The sequence below is a fragment of the Lotus japonicus genome, chromosome 2 (genome assembly GCF_012489685.1).
Source record: "Lotus japonicus ecotype B-129 chromosome 2, LjGifu_v1.2".
Lineage (NCBI taxonomy): Eukaryota > Viridiplantae > Streptophyta > Magnoliopsida > Fabales > Fabaceae > Lotus > Lotus japonicus.
Window position 1 is genome coordinate 52123466 of NC_080042.1, and position 24092 is coordinate 52147557.

General features: G+C 37.2%; 1 protein-coding gene across 1 annotated transcript; it reads left to right on the forward strand.

Annotated features, from left to right (window-relative positions):
* The first annotated feature begins 10794 nt into the window (after positions 1 to 10794).
* LOC130735446 (heavy metal-associated isoprenylated plant protein 39-like) lies at positions 10795 to 12075 on the forward strand. Its single transcript, XM_057587431.1, has 3 exons — positions 10795 to 10944; positions 11133 to 11211; positions 11425 to 12075. The coding sequence occupies exons 1-3, from the start codon at positions 10936 to 10938 to the stop codon at positions 11664 to 11666; spliced, it is 330 nt and encodes a 109-aa protein (XP_057443414.1). The 5' UTR covers positions 10795 to 10935; the 3' UTR covers positions 11667 to 12075.
* The last annotated feature ends 12017 nt before the right edge of the window (positions 12076 to 24092 follow it).

Below are 24092 nucleotides of genomic sequence, written 5' to 3' on the forward strand. Positions count from 1 at the left end.
TTCACAACCCACTTTACAATTACCTAAAATCCTTAACACTTCCCCCAAATCCGAACTTATTCCCTAGAAGATCAAACCATAGCTGTACCTCAGGAAACTTAACTAGTCATTTTATCATCCGATCCCTCAACATTCGGAGGTTTAACTACAATCATTAATGCCAACACCACTAAATCTCTGATTCGAACATGATTTTCACCTCCCAAGGTCAATCTAAACCCTTAAATCCTCACTTAACTTAGTGAAATTCACTTGCTAACCCCAGTATGCAATATCGGAATCCATAACAAAGTTCCATTCACTCTTAGACTCTAAGAAATTTGTCCACATATAACAACCTCAAGTATTAATCTTAATACTAACTCTTTATTTCCGTAACTAGATCGTTCTCCCATCAATCCGATACTTAGTCTCTCGATCAAAACCTGACAAACCTTGAGTCCTACGCACTTAAGACAAGAAATCATAGACTTAAAACCTAAACTTTCACCACGTTTGGACCTCAAATGTCCTTTAATTCTTCAATACTTCTTAAATGAATATCCATTTCTTAAACTATAACTCCTCCCCAAAGGAAATCAATTACTTAACAAAAACTTTACTTCCCGACTCCACTAATCCTCGATCCAATCAAATTAATCTTACCAATCCATCTATCAAAGTCCATTGCCAGTTCTGATTCCGAATATCACCCCCTCAATATTAAGTTGATCAGGCCTAATACATCGAAGGTGAAGATTTAGAAAAACCCACTGGAACAGTCGATGAGTTCCTAACATCCAGTAGTCACAGAGATCTTGATATTAAATCCTCAATGATGCCGCTACGGAACTACACACTCTCGACATCATACATATACTATCCATACGGAATCTCCCTGAGATTCATCCTTCAGCTTCTAGCTTCTTGTTAAACGCATCGGTGCAAGACTACTTCCTAGGCTTAACGTGTTATTCTGAACCTCGTGTAACTTCTATAGTTTAAACACGAGCAACGGTCAAATAAAGTATTATTAGGCGTAATAACTATAAAGTCAATGCTTAAACAATTTAAGTAAAATTGGTGCGTCGCATGTGCTACGAGAGTAATGGAGCGTATTATACTAGAATGAGAAGGAATAGTTAGAAGGTTACCATCGTTTGTGCGCTCTCCTCTGACTAGTCCGTCAGCTCCCTCGCCGCACGAGACATAGACTCCTCCCCGTGCAGCAGGATGTCTTCCTCTTACCGTAGGCACAGATGGCTCAACCCTGGTTACATTGCAATCCTTGGCTTGATGCCCCGGGCGATTGCAGTTGAAACATAGAGGTCTCCCGTCTGGACACTTGTTAGAGTGGTGCCCCACCTTCTTGCACCTGTAACACGTTACTTGCTTCCTCGCCCCTTTAGATTTGGCAGGAAGTTTACCCTTCATCTTGTTGTCAGACGGTCCCGCTTGGAACGTCCTACAGTTCACGGCCAAGTGCCCTATCTGGTTGCAATTAAAACATCGAGGCCCTTGGTCCAGACATGCATTAGCATAGTGTCCATTCTTTCCACACCTGAAACATGTCACCTCAGGATGTGCCGATTGGCTTCCTGCCCCTGGAGTGGCAGTAGTCGAAGGCTTAAAAGAGCTTGGGGTAAAACCCCTCTCCTTCGGATGCTGATACGGCCCCAACTGACGGTACTCCTGAGAACCTGACCTCACTGGTCCTCCAGCTCCAGCTCGATCCAATCCACTATGCTGGTACTTGGACGCCTCGATTAGCGGTTGAGGTCGTTCACGTGCAGCCTCCTCAGCGCGTCTGTAAGCGTCCTCAGCAGCCTGATTCATCATTGCCTCAATCATGGTAGCTATTGCCTTTGCCATCCTGTCAGGGCTTACCATCCTATGCTTAGTCAAACAAACAGTTAGTACCCATCACAAGATAGTCTCTGGCACAACTATACAATATGATCAAGCAATAACTTCAATCAATTCTAAGCGAGAAATCGCTTGGCAGACAATCAATTTTTACTCTTTGCAGAGTCACACAACCTAGCACAGAAGACCTATTCCCCAAAGACTCCCGAAAGACTCGACAAGCTCTGATACCACAATGTAACACCCCGATTTCGGTGGCGTCACTTTAGTAACCAAAGAAATAACTTAAGCGGAAAAACGTGAATTATTTTTTTTCGATAATGTAAGTAAAGACAGAAAGAGATGAAACTCTAAAACGAAGATAACATAACTAATATACAATATGATTACAGCCCCCACTGTAAGTTGTAAACCACGTCACGAGTAAACCTCCAGTGACGGAAAGTAAAAGAGAGTAACGCCCGTAGGCAAAAGTACAAACCAAGGTAAAAATATTGTGTCCGCAACACTAAACCTCAAAATCTGAGAACAAGTTGGCCCAGCGACCTAAGAAAAGACCCCCTAAATCCAACCAGCTCTCTGTGATCTCCATAGGAAACCACACAAAAGCTATCGGTAGGAAACTACCCTGTCCCCAAAACTGAAGCATGACGGTCAGAGCATCGACACTACTCCTACACTAATCCCATCTCGAGTAAGTCGCTCGGTGGCCAGCGGGGTCGACCACCCCTGAACCGTAGTCCTCCTGATCAAGCTTCTTCAACCTAGTTTCCCCTGAAGGGTGAACCATCGTGAACCGGTCCGCCATACTCAACTGACAATGGCGTAGTCCGCCCAAACACACACAGAAGACGCGAGGGTCAACTCCAAAGAATTATATAAATAATAAAACCAGATATATAGGGTAATAATTATTAGCCTCTCAGGCTTAGAGTTTAGGGATAACATCCTAGGGTTGCATATATCACAATGAATATAAAGATCATAATAACAATTAGCATGCCTCAAGTAGGATAAACAGGTACCAATCACACTCAGCAACTAAGTCAGCATGTATGTTGCATGAAATGCAATGCTGGGTAACAAAATGCATTCCGGAAGAAGGATGGACACCATCGAGTCAGCCCTAACACCGGCCAAAGTGGGACCATTCCGCTCGGGCGTCTCTTACACCACACAAAAGTAGTCAGATCAGCAGTGAACCCGTAGGTCTGCCATTCCGTCTGCTACTGAGGACCACCGTAGTGTCCTAAATATGGAAATCCGGGTCTTATGACCATTTTGGAATCCACCGAGGTCCGGTAATCCGCCGTGTATTAACCTCAAAATGAGTGCATGAATGCAAGTGATTAGCCAAACAACGTCTCCGACCTCACTCGACACGTCGTCACGTGTTCTACCTAACTTATTGTCTCTAAAAAGCCTACCCTAAGGCAAACGTCGATTCTGCGACAAAATGAATCAATCAAAAGAAGAAGAATGTACTTTGGAACTCATGGTTCCCGGCTAAACTTTAGATAGCCAATCAATAAACTGCTCATCGAGCGAAAAGGTACCGAAGTACTTGGAAACTTATAGTTCCCGGCTAAACTTTAGATAGCCAAACAATAACCTGCTCAACGAGCGAAGGAGTACGAATGTACTTGAAACTCATAGATTTCCTCAAAACTTGGACTCGACGACACTTCTCATATTTCCAAACTAATACTCAGGCTCTATGCTCTTATCTAAGGATGTTATTATTGTTCAAAGGATTTAGAAATTGATTAGTGTCTTATGAATTTCCGTGATAAAATAGATTTCATTTAATCTTATAATACTTCCTAAGAGTTTTCAGAGATCCCATAATCTCAAATAATTCCCTGAGAAGGTCTCGATCCATTAAAACATAACAAGGTCCGAACTCCGTTCGTCCTTCTAAACTTTCTCAAAATCTCATAAAAATTCGGCATGACTTGCCCGCAATCCTCACTCCTCAGAATCTCAGGTGCACGTGGAATAGCATAAATAAAACAGCTCAGTCAAAAGCATAACAGCATATTCCAACACATCCTAAGTTAACCATGTAGCACATAGCATGTGAATCATTTAGCACACAAATCATGGCATCAATTACTCAACAAGGTCGGCCGAAGCCTCAGAGAACAATTCAGACATTTAGCAATTAAGTGCATAACACATAAATCAAGTCGAACTTGTCGACACCTAAAGCATTATCTAGTAATTCAGAGAGTAGCCCTCACCTGTAACTCCTCCAGCGTTTTCCTCACAACCTCCTTCACGTTCCTCGCCTTGATCTCCAGGAAACTCCTCAAAAGAACCTTAAGCCAAAATCACAGAAATCAACACATTGAGTCAGAAACTCAGCAAGCAATAAGTCCTAGGGTTACACGGTACATTACAAACTCTGTGGTACGACAATCTAACGCGTTAAGACAAGTTTTCGAAAAAGTCGGATTTCCTCCCCCCTTGGTATAGCTCTCGGCCACTTTCCTTAATTGGGAGGGTCGATTTTTCTTCGATCAAACTTGGTTCCTAGGTTAACATAAGCCGTAACTAAGACGGTTCTAGGCTCGGAAAAATTTTCGGATCGAAAACTGATATAGGGGCAGTTTGGTCATTATTTTTAGCTCAGAATTTCAAAATTGGATTTTTGAAAAACAAATTGGATGGGGACGTCCACAACGACGTTTATGACGACAAATCCTACTAGCACTAAGCCAAGTCGATAGATTAGAGCGTAAAGGTTGCGACTTTGCCGAAAAATGGGTATTTAGGGTAGAAATTGATCCCGGCGGCATTTCGTCGACATTTGACAAAATCTAATCCGCAGAACACGCTCAGGAGCATGCAGGGAAGAAGTTTAGACGCTGAAATCAGCTGATTTGAACAGTTTTTCAAAAACCTCAAAATTTTGAACTCAGAAAGTCGCAGGAGAAATGGACAGAAACGACGATTCGAAGGAGAGTATAGATTACCTACCTCGAGGTCTTCGATTAGTGACGATCGGTGAAGCAAACGGGCAAGAAACGACGAAGATCCGGATCTCTCTCTCTCTCTAGGAACTCGCGGTTTTGGGGGTGGGGAAATGGGTTTTTTTGCAAAAAATCTAATTTTCAAGCTATTTATAGGTTTTGGAAAAAACGGAAAAATGATTTTTTTGCGATTCCGATTTTTCCTGCGCGTTCCTCTGCGCATTCTAAGATAGGTTCTGGCGACAGAATTCCAGAACTCAAAATAGGATTCTTGGAATTAAACCAGAAGATCCAAGATCGGCATAAGTCGGTGTAAGTCGGTTTATCCCGAAAAACTACTTTTTGCAGTGATCGTCGGATGAGAAAACTTCCTTCTGAAGAAAGATCAGAATTGACGAGAGAAATAGGAGAACGCGGGTGGAATCTTCTTTTGCAGCTCCGAATAGAAAAGTCTTCATCGTCTGTCGATCTTAGGTTTTCTCGAACTATCAGGGATTCCGTTTCGGCAAACTTCCGAGAATTGGAATTTGACGTTCGTACTTTCCAGGATTTCGCATCGAAATGGTTGTTTAAGGACGGAAAAGAGAAGTTCTAACATTTCTCTGAGGATTTTTTTGGAATTAGTTTCCATCGTGTCCTAAAACGTAAATTAACTATTCACTAATACCTTTGACCTAGGATTAAGCGTATGTTAGTCGTGCTATAACTCTTTCGGTTTTTCGATACATTCTTGGACTTTTCCTGAACCTTTTTCCTTCCCAAATTTATCTTAATCAAATAACTCTTTTATTTTATTCACTTATCCAAAAACGTTAAAACTTGGGCCTTACAGTTGTCTACATTTTAGCTAATGTATTTTGTGTGCCAAGATGTGGGATACGATGTCGTAACATCTTGCTGTGACATTTGTTCATGGGAAACGTATAGTGTGCTTGGCTGATTTAATTGTGAAGCTTTCGATTGATTATGTGGTAATTAAGTTAGGGTTGTAATGGAATCTTTTGTGCGCCTCTTAAAGAATATATCAAGTGTAATCAAAGCATGTTCAGTGGATTTGATTTGAAGTTATTTGTGTAAGTTTTTATTTGTTACTCAAAAAGATTTGTTGCAGATGTGTTGCTGGTTTAGTGAAACAAACTTCTTGTTGTGTGTATGGATTTTTTTATCTTTCAAGCTCATCGAAGACAAGGCCTGAAAGAATGCTACTTATGAAGACCCAAGAACTAGTTGATAGTGTGCTTCGTGTGCGTGATTAGGGTTTTATTCTGAGTTCATACTATGTGTTCTCTCAACAACTTTATGTTCTTGTGTTAAGCTTAGAGTTGTTGTGTTTGTTATTTGATCTTGAGATCTATCTTTACTCTTGTGTGAGAGATCAATCACTATGGTAGTGATTGTGTGTGAGAAAGTGAGAGGGGCTCTCAAAAAGATTTGTTGTAGATTTGTTGCTAGTTTAGTGAAACAAACTTCCTGTTGTGTGTATGAAAATTTTGATCTTTCAAGCTCATCGAAGACAATGTCTGAAAGACTGCTACTTATGAAGATCCAAGACCTAGTGCTTCGTGTGTGTGATTAGGGTTTTATTCTAGTTCATACTGTGTGTTCTCTCAGCAGCTTTATGTTCTTGTGTTAAGCTTAGAGTTGTTGTGTTTGTTGTTTGATCTTGAGATCTATATTTACCCTTGTGTAAGAGATCAATCATTGTGGTAGTGATTGTGTGTGAGAAAGTGAGGGGGCCTCTCATACTTAGGCAGAGGTCTAAGTAATAAACCACTGGTAGAGTTAGGTAGAAAATGCAGTGAACAAGGGTTGTTCAGTTAAGTCCTTTTGTGTACTTGTTTCTCTATAATAGTGGATTATCTTTCTAAGGTGAAAACCATCCAGACGTAGGTGATATTGCACCGAACTGGGTTACCAATGTCTTGTGTTGATTTTGTTATTTCTGTTTATTAACTTACTTATCTGGACATTGTTATCAGTGTTATGTTGTACAAGGTGTCTTAGACATCTGGTAGAACATCTGTCCTACGATTGCCAGAATTTCATTTTCAAAATATCCCCTTCCCTCTAAGGCAATCTTCCCGAGAAAGTCTCGATCCGCAACAGCAACAATAGTTCAAACTTCCCGTCAGATCCTACTTGCTAACGCTTATAAACATTATGTGTTTACAATCGATAGAATAATCAATTCTCAGCATAATTCAACAATTATGACAACAATATACATGCATACTATCAAGTCAGTCATGCATTAATATCAATCAACATCTTAATACCCTGCTTCAACAACATCAACAAATTCAATCATGCATGTATCATTATTATTTCATATCATCATAACAATCACCGACACTTCGGTGTTTAGCATATATCTAGTAAAGGTAAAGTTGCCCTTACCTCAATTTTCTTCTAGTTTCTCCTTTTTATCGCGTGCTCATTCCAACCTCTGACGCTCCAATTTTGTTTGCTCTAGCCCTTAATCAAAGGACACTCACGCTAGTCACTATGCGCCTCAAGTTTTTGTTATTTGTAACTTCAACATGTCTGTGATGATTGTGTAATAATTATGTGAACAAATTTGTGAAGAGAGATTTTTCCACATTTGTTTTTCTGGACTCTCTGTCCTTCTTTAGTGCTTTATTGTTTTTACTGTGTTTCTTTTGTGATTTATCGCTTGTGTGTTGTACACGTTGTCTTAGACACAATGTTTAATATCTGTCCTGTGAGAACTAGAATTTCAATTGGCATCAGAGCAGGCACCCTGTTCTGTTTGGGTGAGCTCCAGGGAATACATATTCTGGTTTCATGGACAACACTAAGGAAGGAGGATCAGTCAACATGTCACCAATATTGGATGGTACCAACTATGACTATTGGAAGACTCACATGGTTGCTTTCCTTAAATCTATTGATAGAAAGACTTGGAAAACAATAGTCAAAGGTTGGAAACATCCTATGGTGACTTCTAAAGAAGGAACTTCAACAAATGAACTGAAGCCTGAAGAAGCATTGGATAACTCCAAGGCACTAAATGTTTGGAGTAGATCAGAACATGTACAGGTTGATCAACACTTGCACTGTGGCTAAGGAGACATGGGAAATTCTCCAGACTGCTTATGAAGGGATATAAGAATTCGCATGTCAAGACTTCAGTTGCTCACTGCTCAATTTGAAAATCTTGTAAATATTGGACATATGAATAAAATGTAGAGAATACACTTTGGTAGAATCTGTTTTTCGTTGAGTTTCAATATTCTCTCACACTCCATTTGGTGTTGTAAATTTTAATGTTGATTGTTTACGTAGAGGCATGTCAAGCCTAAGAGGTATGAGCAGTGGCGGATCTACAACCCGGGGTCACGGGGTTCAAATTTTCCAAATGAATGCATCGGTAAAATAATAATTAAGAATATAGCTTTCCCATTCCTGGCCTAGAGTTTTTTGGTGCAAATAGGTTTGGGGTCTTTAGTGCAAATAGGTGCAAAACTTGGTTTACTAGTATAATTTAAAATTTTCAGGGTGCTAAAAAAATTATATAAGGGGGTGTAAGTGCAATTTTTTTTCCAGGGGGTTCATCTGAACCCACTGAATATGTGTTGGGTCTGCCCCTGGGTATAAGCTTTAGAAGTTGTTGAATGAGCTTAATTTGATATATATAATTATGCAAGAGGTTAACTGTGCTGGAGTTGTTCATATTTATAGTTAAACAATGGTTGATTTTTTGGCTAAGACATGATGTTGTGATAGACAAATCCCTCTTTGGGAATTCACATATTAGTGCTAAATTGTATTGTTTTCCTTTTTTTTTAGTATATTGAAAAGATAAATTGCACCCTCAGCTCTAGAAATTGGTCACATGACCTTCCTCATCCAACTCATATATCCCCTAGTTCTTACCACTTGAGTCATTATTCGGGGACTATCATTTCCCTATTTGAGAGGGTTGTTGTTGTTCATATATAAATAAACTTTTTGTTGGTAAAAAATGTATAAGTAATTTTTTTATTCTAAATGGATCATTTTTCTTTCTTTGGGAACATAGTAATTTTTTTGGTTAAGTAAACGGGCTCTTTTTCCCGAAACCAAATGAATTCTTTCCTCAAAATAAGTTCAACCTTCCATAGTTCCTTGACAACTTTTTGAATAGAGAGATTCATGACCCAGAAAAGGAGCAACAGAGAGTGGTCCTTCCAATGGTTGCCCGGTTGACCCACCAAGTGGGATTTCAACTTTGAACCATTAAATTTGAATCCATCATAATTACTCAACTACTTGACCCCTCCATCGTCCTTGCAGTACTAGTAAAAAGGTAAGAATTGTGTGTCTAGTATGGTGGATGGAGCAAGTTTTGTAGAATAAATACGTACGAACCACTCTAGATTAAGATCTAGGGATGTGAGAGTTACATATTTTCTTTTGTTTCTTTTTAAAAGTTTTAGAGCATGAAGATAGGATTGAAATCCTTTGTCTCATTGTAGTGTTCTATATTTTTTCAGTTTTACTAATTAAATTGTGCTATATCATTTAAAATCAACACAAATAAAATCATAGTTATTATTTTTATGCTTACCTAACATAACTTGATTAGTGAGGCAAAGAATGAAACACCAAAATAAAATAAAAGATGAATCTCGTAAGAGCATATACTCAGGGACGGACCCAGGTTGGAGGGAATGGGGTCATTTTCCCCCACCTTACTTTTCATTTTACTTCATACTATCTATCTATATATTATAATATAAAATATTATATTACCCCCACACACTTAATAGTTGCCCCCATAGTTGGATAATTTTATTTTAAATGTCACTGATAGATCAACTTTTGCTTTCTTTTTCCATTTAATAAGATGAATGTCTACTGTTGAAATTGGAGAAAAACCTATACAAGTGAGTGTGAGACTGTGACTTTCATTTAATGCTTGTAAATCGTGAAACTGCACAATTAGTTTATATTATTTTGATATTTTTATTTTATTTCTCAGAGCTTCATAGATATTAATGAGTGACTTATAAGGGATAATTTTTATTTTGAGAAAATGTGACTTATAATATGAGGGAGGGAGTAATATACTGTAATTTTACCGCTTGAAATTCGTATGTGTATTTACCCCTCACGACACAAAATTCCTGGATCCGTCACTGCATGTACTTATACTATATATGAGAAAAGGACAATCTATGACGTGTGTAAGCCATCTGCATGCCTGGATCGAATTAAGAAATGCTTTTCTTTCATGTTAGTTTTAAACACAAAAACAAGATTTCTTTGTCTTGATGAGGAAAATTTGGTTGGTGCCTCATTGGCATTGGTATAAAACATTATTTTTTCAAAATGATGCGTGTATTTGAGTACCAATATTTATCGCGTAACATCTAATCATCAAGTTGATGTAGTGCATTTTGTTTTAATCTAAAATATAATGGACTTCTGAGCTTGATCTGCATAAGAACTACGAAAAAGATAGAAAAAGACATTCAAATTAAACGTGTTTGCTACAAAACAAAAGAAGAAAGAAATTCAAAACACTTAGTACATTATTTACTTCAAGATAAAATATACCAATAAGTCAAAAAAGGAAAACTTAGAAAAGTGAAATAATTAAAAAATAAAAAAAAATTATACCAATTATATATAGCTTTTTAGTCAATTTTTCTATTCATATAATCCATTCGAAAACTTAAAAACTATTCATAATTGGGTATCTACAAAATCGCATGAAACTAAAGCAACAGTTGGTTGCTTTTGCAAGAATTTTATGCCATAATGCAAATCCAAATGTAGGATGAGCTTATTCTCATAATTGATTTTATAAGTATAAGATAATCTGCGCTGATCAAGTTGCGCTTTCTTAAGTTGAAAAAGAAACAAAATGGCATTGAATATGACATCACCATGTCAAGCACTACAACATTTGTCCTGTTTGCTGTTGAATTGCACCATGCCGCAAGAAATGTACATTGCATTTAAAAGGTCCACAGTCACACGCACAAATAAATTAAAAAAAAAAGAAACTCCACAACCTCACGCCTTTTAGTTTTACCACTATATAGTACAAAGTCCTCAAAATTGTCGACCCTTCATTTCATCATTGTTAATTTTCACACCTCTTCAAATGGCTCAGGTACTCATTTTCATATCCTGTTTTCTCTGCAGATCTCTCTTTCTTCCTCTTCAGATTTCCAATTATTCACATGTTCATGCTTGTTTTGCTATATTCTTTAAGATACATGTGTGTTATTCAATGATATGATTTTTACATTATTTTTTAATAATTTTCTTTACCTCCCTCAATGGGTTCATTCTTTGCAGAAAATTGTGTTGAAGGTCTTGACTATGACTGATGACAAAACAAAGCAGAAAGCAATAGAAGCAGCTGCAGATATCTATGGTGAGTAATTCACAGAGAAAATTAAGTACATGTTTGGAAATTCTTTGTGTAGCTTTTGAGTTTTGTAATTGATTATGATGAAACAGAAGCCGATCCAAACATGATATGAATTCTCTACTATGAATTTATAATATATGAAAGGAATTACAGTTATATAATTAAGGGCTGATCTGAATTCTGATCTGTTCAATTTTTTGTGCTTTGATCAATCAGGGGTTGATTCAATAGTTGCAGATGTGAAGGAGCAGAAGCTAACAGTGATTGGTCAAATGGACACAGTGAAAATAGTTAAGAAGCTAAAGAAGGTAGGGAAGGTGGATATAGTATCAGTTGGGCCTGCCAAGGAAGAGAAGAAAGAAGAAAAGAAAGAGGAGAAAAAGGAGGAGAAGAAGGAAGAGAAAAAGGAAGAGAAGAAAGAGGAGAAGAAAGAGGAAAAGAAGGAGGAGAAAAAATAAAGGCAATAGTAAAGTTCTTCAAAATCTTCCCCTTTCTTTTTTTTCTTTGTTTGGCAAATTTTGCTACAATGAGAAGCAACTGTATGCTGCAAAAATTGTGCATAGAGATTTTGCTGTTTCTCTTTTCTTCTCAAATCTGTTGTTCTCTGTCTTTTTTTTTTAAGCATAGATTAATCTTCAATTGCCCAAATGAAAATGGGTTTCAAAAAAATATCTAAATAATTGAGCAAAGTGGAAGTAATAAACCAATTACTTAGATGATTGGGTTTGATTTTTAATTCTTCCCTTTCTTCTTCTGTTTTCAGTCTAGAGAAGCTATTGTAATTCATAAGCTTTAACACACTGTAATGAGCAGTAACATCATTTTAACCTTCTTTATTTATTCTAATATTTTTATTTTATTTTATTTTATTATGCAAATAGGTCCTGTGCCTGTGATGATATCTATGTCTTTTGTTTTGTACCTTTGAATTATGGTTATTCCAATCACTTTTGCGTGTACTTTAAAACAATACATTTGCAGATAGAAAGTCAATAACTATTTAAATTTTTTAAGGGTTACATATATTTTTAGTCTTATAAAACAGGGCTGAACTTTTTTTTGACGGTAAAACAGGGCTGAATTTAATGAGATCTCTTTAAGAAAATAAAATTTTAGTTCCCAATATTATTAAAATATGTAAAATCAACTTCTTTTTTTAACGTATAATCAATTTTTTTTTTGGTACATCGGAAGGAGTATAATCAACTTTTTAATTTCACATATTCATTAATGTTGGAAACTAAAAAGTAAAAACTATGAAATTTTTTAGAGAAGTCAAATCCAATTTACTCTTATTTTACGTACAGGAAAAAAATACCTTTTTCTAAATAAAATGTTATTTGAATGTTATAAATTAAATAAGACAGCCAAAGGATATAATTGACTTGAATCCATGAAATAAAGGCCAAGAAATATTTGCCGTCACGAAATTCCTCCATTTCGCTTGTGGGTCATTTTTAATTAGCTCAATGTCAATGGCTCCAAAAGTCCAAAAGAGATAGCAAATGTATCCTTGCATATGAAAAAATTTCATCGAAACAAGAATCGTTTCCAAGTTATTCTTCTTGACAGAGACAGACAGGACAGGATGACTAGGAAATAATATTACTTCATCCGCAAAGCAATTCAGCTACTCCCCATTCTAATATTAACTCCTTAACTTTTCAAAATATTGTGGTTTTAATCATGACGGAGCTTCCGTTACAAAAATAAAAAATAAAAAATAAATGTGTCGTGTCGTGGGCTCGTGGCAATCCGAGCTCTACCTCAGGGTTTCTAACGTTGTCAACCAAAGGTTACGTGTAAGATGACGTGATTTTTTTTATTCTTTTCTATTCCAACACAACCAAAAATAAGTATTAAGTGGTAGTCAAATTTACACTTTACTATTTCTAACTGCTTTGTGTGAAGACATATTTACACTTTTGATGATTAGTAGTGGTTATAAACTGTCAACTGTGATTCCACTTTCTCTGCCGTCTCTCAAACTAAAGATTGAAACTTTTGTAGTAAGTTGATATGCTGAAAAGCATCTCACATTGGATACGGTGGTGATTGGTGAGTGAGAATAAGAAAAGCGTAGGTCTTCAGCCCAATATTAGAGATATAGGCCCAAACAATGAAAAAATATGTTTGTGTCTTTGAGACTTAGCTAAAATGGGGCTCGAACCTCTTCCTTCGTCATCAGACTAGTGAAGCGTTCGTCGTCCCTCATCATCAAGCTGATGGAATGTTTGTCGTCTTCTATCGTCAAGCTGTGCAAAGGCACTATGACACCTAAGTCAAGTATAATTTTGACAGAGTAGCAGTAGGGCCAATTGTGCGTACCTGATGAATAGTGATATGCATTATTTATCGAATGACATTAATTGTTTGACGTCGTCGTGTAGCGGTCACATTCGCTGACCAGCTTAGTGCAGGATTCAGGGGATCATTGTAACAGAGGATGTCCACACTCGTACCTCGTTGGACGACAAGGATGGTTTGCTTCATTAGTGTTTATCTATTTACCCTACGTATGAGGTTCTTAGACCCTTCTCCTAGAAGTATCTTCAATGAGCTAGAGGATTGGTTTTGGATATTCTTCCATCTTAATGCTCATCATGAGTCCTCTGTTGCATAGTATGATAGGTTCCGAACTCATGTCAAGTCCCATAATCCTCAAGGTAGGTTGGCTCCATCCTTGTAGGTTAACAGATGCTATATGAGTTGTGTTGTGTCCAATGGTTGGACTAGTTGATGATGGGTCGGACCATAAATCTAAGTCAAAACATAAATCCCAACTTAACTTCTTGAGAAGTCAATTATGCTAAGATGCAACAAGGCTAATATATTGGGGGACCTGGGCTTTGCAAATCTTAAAGTGTTACTGTTGGATTGGACTTAAAACGTATCATGAGCCAATTTGTGCCGGTTGCCAAAAAGGGTTCATTTAGGCAACATAAGTTTTTCACAACACTAAATAAGACTTCTTTTATTTTAAAATATGGATCACTTATTACATGATAATTGTTGTCTTTTCTCACAGTATTACCAAAGAGTAAGAAAAATTTCTCCCAAATGAAATAGGTAACGCTGAGACATGAAACCATAAAACATTGTTCCTTAAATTTTATGAAATATTTTCCATACGTATGCCTACACTTTTAAACTGTTGCGAAATGGAGAAAATGTTGTAGTATTGACGAAAGATTTTCATTCATCGACTTGCTTTCGCCATAAAAGTCTGCATTACTTTCGTGCAGAAAAAACTTATATTAGTCATAGATAGGTTCGTCACCCAGTTCAAGTAAGTAATGCAGTTCTATCTGCACCTAGTACTGACCTTTATTTTCACCATGTGCAAAAAAATTAATGAGAATCTAAAAATATACTATAATAACAAAAGTGTTGAGAAATTAGGAAAAGGGAGAGAGGGAAAGAGAGGAGAAAGTGTGAGACAAGTTTTTCTGTGGAATTGGAGGTGTGGATGCTTGATGCAGCCTCCTTTATTTATAGCACTAGGTCAATTACATGGAGAGGAGATACATGTCCCAAGCCCATAGAGGAGATACATGACCAAGCCCATATGGTCATCCTATTCATAACACTCCCCCTGGATGACCATCCCTTAAGAATGTGCCTCATTAAAACCTTACTAGGAAAAACCCAGTGGGATAAAAACCTAGTGAAGGAAAAAGAGTGCATCATTCTATAGCTCGTCTTTGTACATTGCCTCATTAAAAATCTTACCATGAAAAACCCAATAAAAAAAAACACGGTTAAGGAAAAAAGGGTACAATGCATATTAATTGAGATCTTTCAGCCGACGAACTCCAATATTTTGCACAAGCTTTTCAAATGTTGTTGTTGGAAGAGCCTTCATAAATAAGTCTGTCAAATTATCACTTGAACAAATTTGTTGGATGCCTATGTCACCATTCTTTTGTATATCATGAGTGAAGAAGAGTTTCGGTGATATGTGCTTTGTTCTATCTCCCTTGATGTATCCTTCTTTAGCCTTGTGTTGTCTGTAAGGCGATGCACGAATCTCAGATGTAGAATTTTCTCATATTCAGATTTGGGCAATGAAACCGAAACTGGTTAAAAGCATGTTCCATTTTGTCTATCAATGACCAATTCAAAACCAAACAACTATGCAATATCCTTTTACATCTTTGGGATATAGACTTTAAGTCCAAAGACTCTAATATTTTTGTGATTGAATTGTTTCTTTATATGTTGACCAACCACACCTTTTAATATGGGTTCAATATTCTCGCACTTATAATATTGAGTGTTACTTCATCTGTCGAAAATTTTCAAGTTCTTGGTTCCTTGTTTTAACTTGTAGAGATATAATCAATTGAGATCTCTTTGTATCAATAATCACAGGTACCTGAACCTCTTCAGGAAGTGTAAACAATTTTCGTAATCTCTACACTTTTCATGATAATTTTCCACATAACATGATCATCTTCCTTCTCTAAGATATATCTTTGGAACCAAATTTAGGCATGCCTTAGCCTAATAAAATTTCAATAGAGAAGGACATTTGCAGCATAAAGAAATTTAGAAATCTCTTTTAGGTAAGAGAATGCATTTTTTTTTTGAACTTTAGGTTCACATTATTGTGTGCAAGTATATATATACATTCTACAAAAATTTTTAGAGCTGCTTAGTTTTTCTCTCCCCCTGATGCCGAGAAATAACGATAAGTAAGATATGCAATATCTTCTGGCAATAGCTCAAATTCATAGCATAATCTCAGCTTTCTTTAATCTCATCTAAGTGTTGTCTGATGGACAACAGAGAACACATAGCTCACATAAAAAGTTCTTAGATGAGAGATATTAGGTTCCTGACAATGAACCAATTGCAATGGAGGAAATTATAATGAATCATTGGCTTGATGCATATAGATGTTGCTACTAGCAACATCACATGTCCAAAAAGAATAAGGACATTTGTTATCTAAATAATTGTCTAGCTATAAATAAGAAGCATTTAGCTAAATCTCTTTGCCAGATAATTTCATACATGAACATGTGCAACTCGACATTGAAAATCATATCACATACCAACTTGATCAAGGTTGGAAATTTCACTCTATCAAAGTTTGTTGATGCATCGATAAACATTAAATATGTGTACATGTGTCACATCAAATATATTCAAAAATCATAGGGAATTCCCTTATTTTGCCACAATTTTAATTTTTGGCTTTGAGAACAACATCTGAGAAATAGACTTTCGCATCATAAGACTCGGGATGGTCTAACTGGTCATATGCCAATCACAATCAGTTCTTCTATATGAAGAACTTCGCTGATCAAAATATTGCTTCAAAATTTCAAATAATATTTTCTTGCATTTTGAATCCTTCATGGATTTTCACATTTTTATCTTCATACTTTGATATCACCTATTGGGAAAATTAGATAGCTCAAAGTAGGAGATTCTCTAAATCACTCTTGAATCTCAACATTCTCCCCCTCAAGTGTGAATTACCACGACATTACTATCCTATTGCTTTGAGATTTTATAGGTCTCTTTCGAAGAACCACCATACAATATCATATACGTCATCATGTCCTTCTGGGACAAATTAACCATACTTTGATATAAAAGATCATAACTTATGTCATGTTCGATGAGAGATTTGCTTCAGGAAATATCTCAATCACAATCATACATAAAATTAATGCAAAACGCTTTTGCAATGGAGAACGTGTTGATGAAATATTTACTTCAAGAAACATTTCAATAATGTAATTCAGGTTCCCTCTGATACGATTGTCCTGCACGATGCTGGGACACGAGGTTCGACAACCGCTTAACAGTAAAACAAAACTTAACAACAGAAACAATAACACACAGTAATTGTTAACCCAGTTCAGTGAAAACTTTCACCTACGTCTGGAGGGTTTGCACCCAAAGAAAGGAAATCCACTATCTCAAGATTCAAGAATTACAGACACTCATGAACAACTCAGTTCATAGTTCACTTCCTAATCTACCAAGTGTATTTCTTCTTAGAATCTCAACCTAAGTATGAGAGCCCCTCTCACTTTCTCTCAATCACTGCCACAGTGATTGGTGAACACAAAGAACAAGTAGAGTTTGAACGCACTCAAACACACAGAATCTATCTTTGCTTTATAGAATCAGTGAGCAAAGACAGATTCACAACTAACAAAGGACAAAGCACAATTAACAAATCCTAAAACACTCGATCTCTCTCTATCAGCTTCCACCCCTTCATGTTTTAGGTCTTCATCCTTTTATAGACTTCAGCAGCGGTAGCATGGGCTTTAGGGTTGGCACGAGCTGAAGAAACAGATTGCAGTAACAGCAATTCAAAACGCAATCTTGATAGATTCGGTTTCTTATTGCACAAGAAAAGATAGAAACAAATCTTTTAACAAAGATTGTTTCAACAAATAACAACCCAACAAACAAACCCTTCTGGAATAGCTACTTGCTCCTCAAGTAACTCAAAAACATATATTCAGTAAATCTTCAGAGGGCCCACAACAGATACACAAGCTAACGACTGATGCCCTAGCTTCAAGAGGTCAGATGCCACGGCATCTGCTTCGACAATCGGTTGTTTTAACAAAATGCATGGCAACATGTTCCAACAAATAACAGTACGTAAAATATTCTTGGCTCTTCCGAAGCCTTCAATAATTTTTGTAGCACTCAAGAATGAAACTATCAAACCTGATATATATAATTAACCAGTTCCGTTAATGGTATATGATATAAAGATGAGAATAAGTGGTATTAATAATTGGTCAATAGTAATAAAGATATAAATGAAAATCAAATTTACATTAAGTGATAATTAAAATAAAGACTAACTAATTCCTAATACAATAACGGATATATTGAGGAATCAATGGTTATAAAATAAACGGCTATCATTAATACATATTTTTTTTATTCATTATACAATAACGGCTATCAATATTGGTAATAAAATCCAGAATAAATATAACCTATTTTTTTAAGTCAAGAATAAATATAACTTGGAAATATATGAATGAATCTCATAAAAAAATCCAAAATCGGTAAAATTGATTCAAAAAAAATTCAAAACTGGTCAAATTCATTAAACAGATTTATGGGGAAAAAGAAAATATATATTAAATAGATCATTTCCCCAACGAATTGCTCATTACAGTAGAGAACGAGAACGGATTGCTTGAAGTAAAAAAAAAAAATCTCTTTTCAATTTGGTTTCAATGATAGCATGATTAAAACCATAATAGATCCAATGAATCAATGTTATCCCGATGAATGAAATAATCAGAAAATATATATGGTCAATACTTCCACTCTTTCTTTTTCTTTTGGAACCATGATCAATGTTTATTTGTGTTGTGCTATATGGATCTTCTGGATCCATATGGCTAGAGTACATCACTGGACACATAGTTTTGAATTTTCGGGATTCATATCTATATTTAAAGAGTCAACTACGGTACTTCTGGACACGTAGGGTATGAATCTTCAGGATTCATCTTAAATATATGTATGTCATGAATCTTTCAGGATTCATCTTAAAAATTCTTATTCCATGAATCTTCAAGATTCAGATTAAAAATGTGTATGCCATGAATCTTATCTTCAAAATTGCACTATGGTATCGACTGAAAGAGAAGATGAAGAACTTAGAGTTATGGAGAGACTATCGTGCTGATAACGTGTTGAGAAATTAGGAAAATGGAGAGAGGGGAAGAGAGGAGAAAGTGTGAGACAAGTTTTTCTGTGGAATTGGAGGTGTGGCTGCTTGATGCAGCCTCCTTTATTTATTTATTTATTTTTGTCAGCCTCCTTTTTTTTTTGGTCAAAGATGTATGGAATTAAAACCCAAAGGATTGTCAAACGACACTTACAACATGCGAGAATAAATCTCTACGAGTGCTATAACAATGCACACATATAAAAGAAAATGAAGAACAAGCATGCACACTCAGCTGACAAACCCAGCAAATAAACATGATCTAAAACCCTAAGAAGTCATACAGAAGTCTCTACAAAGCCCAAAACCAGAGAAACTGAATGGCTTCTGAACGAAAAAATAAGATCATTTTAACCAGCGCTCCCATAGGCAACTCAACTGACTCTGCCGGGGTTGCGAGCAGTGCAACTACCAAGAAAGCCCTAACAAGGCTTCAACTGCATACAAGGGGCCAAACAAGCAACTCCAGCAACCAGGGGAAGACAGAAACATTCTGAAGATTCCATACATGGCACAGCCCAGCTGTGAAGGAGAGTGAGACATCCATTACAGAGGTGGTGGTGGTGGTGGCGAAGCTGGCAAAGAGGATACCGTTGCAAACTCCACCGCAGCAAGAACCAAGGAGGACAGTGGAACGATGGCAAGTGGCTGAGGCCGCAGATGGTGATGTGGGGGCGGAGATCAAGGTGATTGTTGCTGACAGCGGAATCCGGCGATAGCCACAGATCTGATGAAGGAGGAAACAGATGGTGGTGGTGGACTCGGATCTGACACGGCGAGAGAGCGTGGTGGTCACAGATCTTGTGGACAGGGCAGAAACTGATGGTGGTGGTGGTGGTTGCCGCAAATCTGGGACGGCGAGGAGACGGTGGTGGCTGGAGATCTGATGGAGATGGAAGAAACAGTGACTGGGCGTCGGTGGAGGAAGATCTGTCGCGAACGGCGGTGGATTGTGGTGGAGGAACGGCGGGGGAAAAGGTAGTAGTGGCAAGAAGAGGAGAAAGCAAAAACCCCACTTATTTGGGTAATAAAACCACCTATTGTGGTAGAAAAACCACCTACTGTGGTAGAAACTCACCTAATGTGGGAAGGAAAACATCAACTAAGAAGATGAGAAAGGCTCCCTAAAGGAGGAGGAACCCCCAATGGGGGAGGGACCCCCAAAGGGGGTGGAGGCGCTGCTACCAGAGGTTGTGCCCTAGCACAGCGAAATCTTCTTTTTGAATAGGGTAGTAGAGATTATAGCACTAGGTCAATTACATGGAGAGGAGATACATGGCCCAAGCTCATAGAGGAAATACATGGCTCAAGCCCATATAGTCATCCTATTCATAACAAAAAGATGTTTTATGAGGCCAATCACAGAGTCATGATTATGTGTTGTGTGGACTTCCATTCCATATATACTCGCATATGCTCGTGTGCCGGCTTGTGTACACAAAAGAACTTTGTAGTCAGAAATGGTTAATTATGATATACTTCAAGACAGATGACACGATTATATATTTTTTGGTTACAAAGAGGAAAGTTTTGACACAATTATATATACAGGTGAGGTGAAGATTTGATAAAAAAATTGGATGAAGGAAAAAAAAAAAAAGGCTATTTTTCCAACAAAAAAAAAGCAAAAAGAACAGCAACTTTCTTTAGAGTTTTTTTTTTTGACAACAAAATAAACTTTATTGAATAAGAGATAGAAATGCACTATGAGAATAAGCCTCTCATGAGAGCTAAAAAACCAAACCACATAAAAAACCACTTTTGGGGAAGCCCACTTGAGACAGAGCCTCATTAAAACCTTTACTACCTCCGTTCCAAAATGTAAGTTGTTTTAGAATTTATATCATATTCCAAAATATAAGTTGTTTTGCAAAACCAATGCACTTTTTCTCTCTTTCTTCCTTATATACCCTCATTTAATATTATATCTCTTAATTACCACCTTCAATTTTCACATATCACAACTCTCACTATCCACTTAATCAATAATAACATTTCTCTCTCCTTAATATAACACAACTTTAAATAGGGGTATTTTAATCAAAAAAATTATCAATTAAAGAGCTCTTAAACAATGTGCACAACCTAAAACAACCTACATTTTGGAACGGAGGGAGTATTAGGAAAATCCAGTGGCATAAAACCTAGTAAAGAAAAAAGAGTGCCCAAATCACCAAGTGACTAAAAACCCCTAAAAAAACCAATTACACCCACCATTGCACTGACATCAACACAAACCCTTATCTACCAAAAACAATTACATAGCCCAGACTGTTATATAGCTTAAGACAATCCTTCAACATACAATAGCAGCAAACTAGCTCCCCATTAGTCTCCAATTCAATAAGCTCCTATGAACCCTCAAAACCAAACCACACCAACCAAGCATAAAACAAGTCCATAGGTAAAAACCCACAGAGAACAAAATCATATGCCCGCAACCCCCGGCCACCACAAATAAATCTCGAGGAAACAAACCCGGTGACCTTCATCTGTCACAAAAACACAACCTTCCCCATAAACGTCATTGCAACTCAGGGTGATTTAATTTGATATGATCTTTAAGTCTTTGAATCATCATCTCTTCATCACCATTGTAAACCACCCCCAATTGTTTCCCAATCTTCCATGTCTGTCGAGCCCTTGAATCCAAGTCCATATCACCAAACTCATCGTCATAATACATTAAATCCATCGCCGCCTATTGGTTCGACTTGTTCTTGCTTCCCCTCGGTCTTCCTCTTTTTACTTTAGGCTTGACCATTTTTCGACCTCCCCCAGCAGCACCGGGCACTCCCACCCTTTTTCGTCATCTTCGTTGTTTTATTTTAGCCAAAATTTCATCATCTGAATACACACTCTCCACCGCATCGGGTGCCACGAATGTTACATTATCTTTCTCGCCCTTTTCAACATCCACACATGTGATTAATTTTTTGTGGTGCCCACCTTGACCCTTTTTACGAGCTAGTGCCTTCACTTCTCTACAACTTCGCTTGATATTATTTGATTTTATTTCCTCTTGTTGTATACTGCTACACACGGCATCCCTTGGGCCTTTTCCATTCGTTAATTGTTTTAATCCCGGTCCACTACTAGAAGTCTTTTTTTCTGGATTAATACAAACATTGCTTTGTCCAGCTGGCCAAAAAAATCCTTCACCCCAATTAAAGCAAGCATTATAATTCCATGACCAATTTGGAAACGCCTCCCCCGTTTTATATATTGGTTGACCTGTACCCGAGGGTTAGCTCAAGTGGTAAGAGCTAGGAGACACAAGGGTTGAGGAGGGGAAGGTCCAGGGTTCGAATCCTGGAAGAGAAATTTGAAGGGATTTTCTAACTTACTAACAATTAACCACTAACATTTTCCTATCAAAAAATAAAAATAAAAATATATATATATATATATATATATATAGGGGAATGCTAACTTACTCCCACTTGATTTTGTGATGGAGTAGGTTAGCAACCAACACCTTTTCTTTTAGACCAAAAACCCAACTCTCTCTTCTTAAAACCAATTTAAAATGGAGGTTGTTTATGTAATTTTGTTTTGAAAATTTTAAATTGAAAAACTTAATTTCTTTCTCATCATTTAATTCGCCCATCTCTCTCTCTTCTTTCCCCAATCTTAGTCTGCTTTTCAAGCTTCTGTTTCTTCTTTCTCCTCACCATAGTTGTAACACCCCGGTTTCTCAACTGAGGAGTCACATTAGTTACCTAACAAAATCTAAGGACTATTTCGTAATCCTAAGAAAACACGATATATTTTTTCTTTTCAAACAACTAAACATAGTTGAATACATAACATAGTCTTAATTAAACAACCCGTTCCCGACATATAATAATAGTGTCTTACAATATCATGAGCAAGTCTCCAAAATAAGTACGCACACTTAAACAGTGGCGAAAAATAAGGTTTAAACAACAGAGTTTTCGGATGGAGAAAGAAACTCAGACATAGTGCATCAAAAAAAAGAGAAGCAACCGCTTCATCCACCTCTACTCGACCGCTCATGGTCACGGTCTCCAACTCGAACAGCTAAGCTTCAGCGGAAGGCTCTCCATCGCCTAATAGCGTTAAGCGCCCAACAACAAGTAGCAAATAGAAAGGGTTAACTCCATGCAACTACCATGTATAAAAGAGAAAATCATGCTATTCGAATTTAATTACCTAGCATGGTAAATAACCTAGCAACATAACTCAACTCATATATCAACATCTTAACATAGATTAACTCAGATAATAATAACCTCAACAATGTAACATCAAATCAGATATCAATAAACCAATAACTAAAATCCAACAACATAGGGTTAGGTGTTAGTTCCCTATAATGCAACGATATGCTTCTACCAAAATGGATCGATCAGCAACGTCTCTCAAGTCGGGACAATCACGCGGGACCACACCCACCTCATTGCCACTTAACGCCACTTCGGACGGGACAATCGCGTGGGACCACACCCACCTCATCGCCACTTTATAACATCTCGAAAGATGGGACAATCCCGCGGGACCGCACCCACCTCATTGCCACTTTATAAAGCCTCGAAAGACGGGACAATCACGTGGGACCACACCCACCTCATCGCCACTTAAGGACCAAAACCTATATGCCAAGTCAGTCAACAACAATCCCCAAACCAATGATTAATTCGGAGTAACCACATGTTATTCCTATTATCAACGAACATAACTCAATTCAATTGCATACCAACTCAGTTCAACGACAGAAACCAGTAAACGGTCGAAGCCTCTCAGAAAACGGAGACACACGTCTCCATAAGTTTACTCGGCCGAAGCCTTCAGAAAACATTTTCCCAATTCAGCATAATAATCATAATCCAATGCCAATCAATATAAACATCTTCATTTCAAACGCAGGCAGTGCGATAAATACATGCAAGACTCAAAGACGCGCTAAAACTGAGTTACCCTTACCTTCGTGAGTAGAAGTTGGGCATGGAAGTTGTGAACCTAAAACAAAGAAACACAATCATCAACACAAGTCTCACTAGAAACAACACTATCTAATAACACTGATCGAAACCGGAAAGAAAGCTTTCAAAGCTTCAGAGTTCCTATTTAAGCATAAATTGACAACGGAGACTTCGTTCGCTAAAACGAGCATAACTCGAGCTACAGAACT

Bases quoted from the DNA above. Each gene is read 5' to 3' on its own strand.
- LOC130735446 (XM_057587431.1), top strand. The intron at 11,212-11,424 runs GTGAGTAATTCA...TTGATCAATCAG, and splicing joins AGCAGCTGCAGATATCTATG to GGGTTGATTCAATAGTTGCA.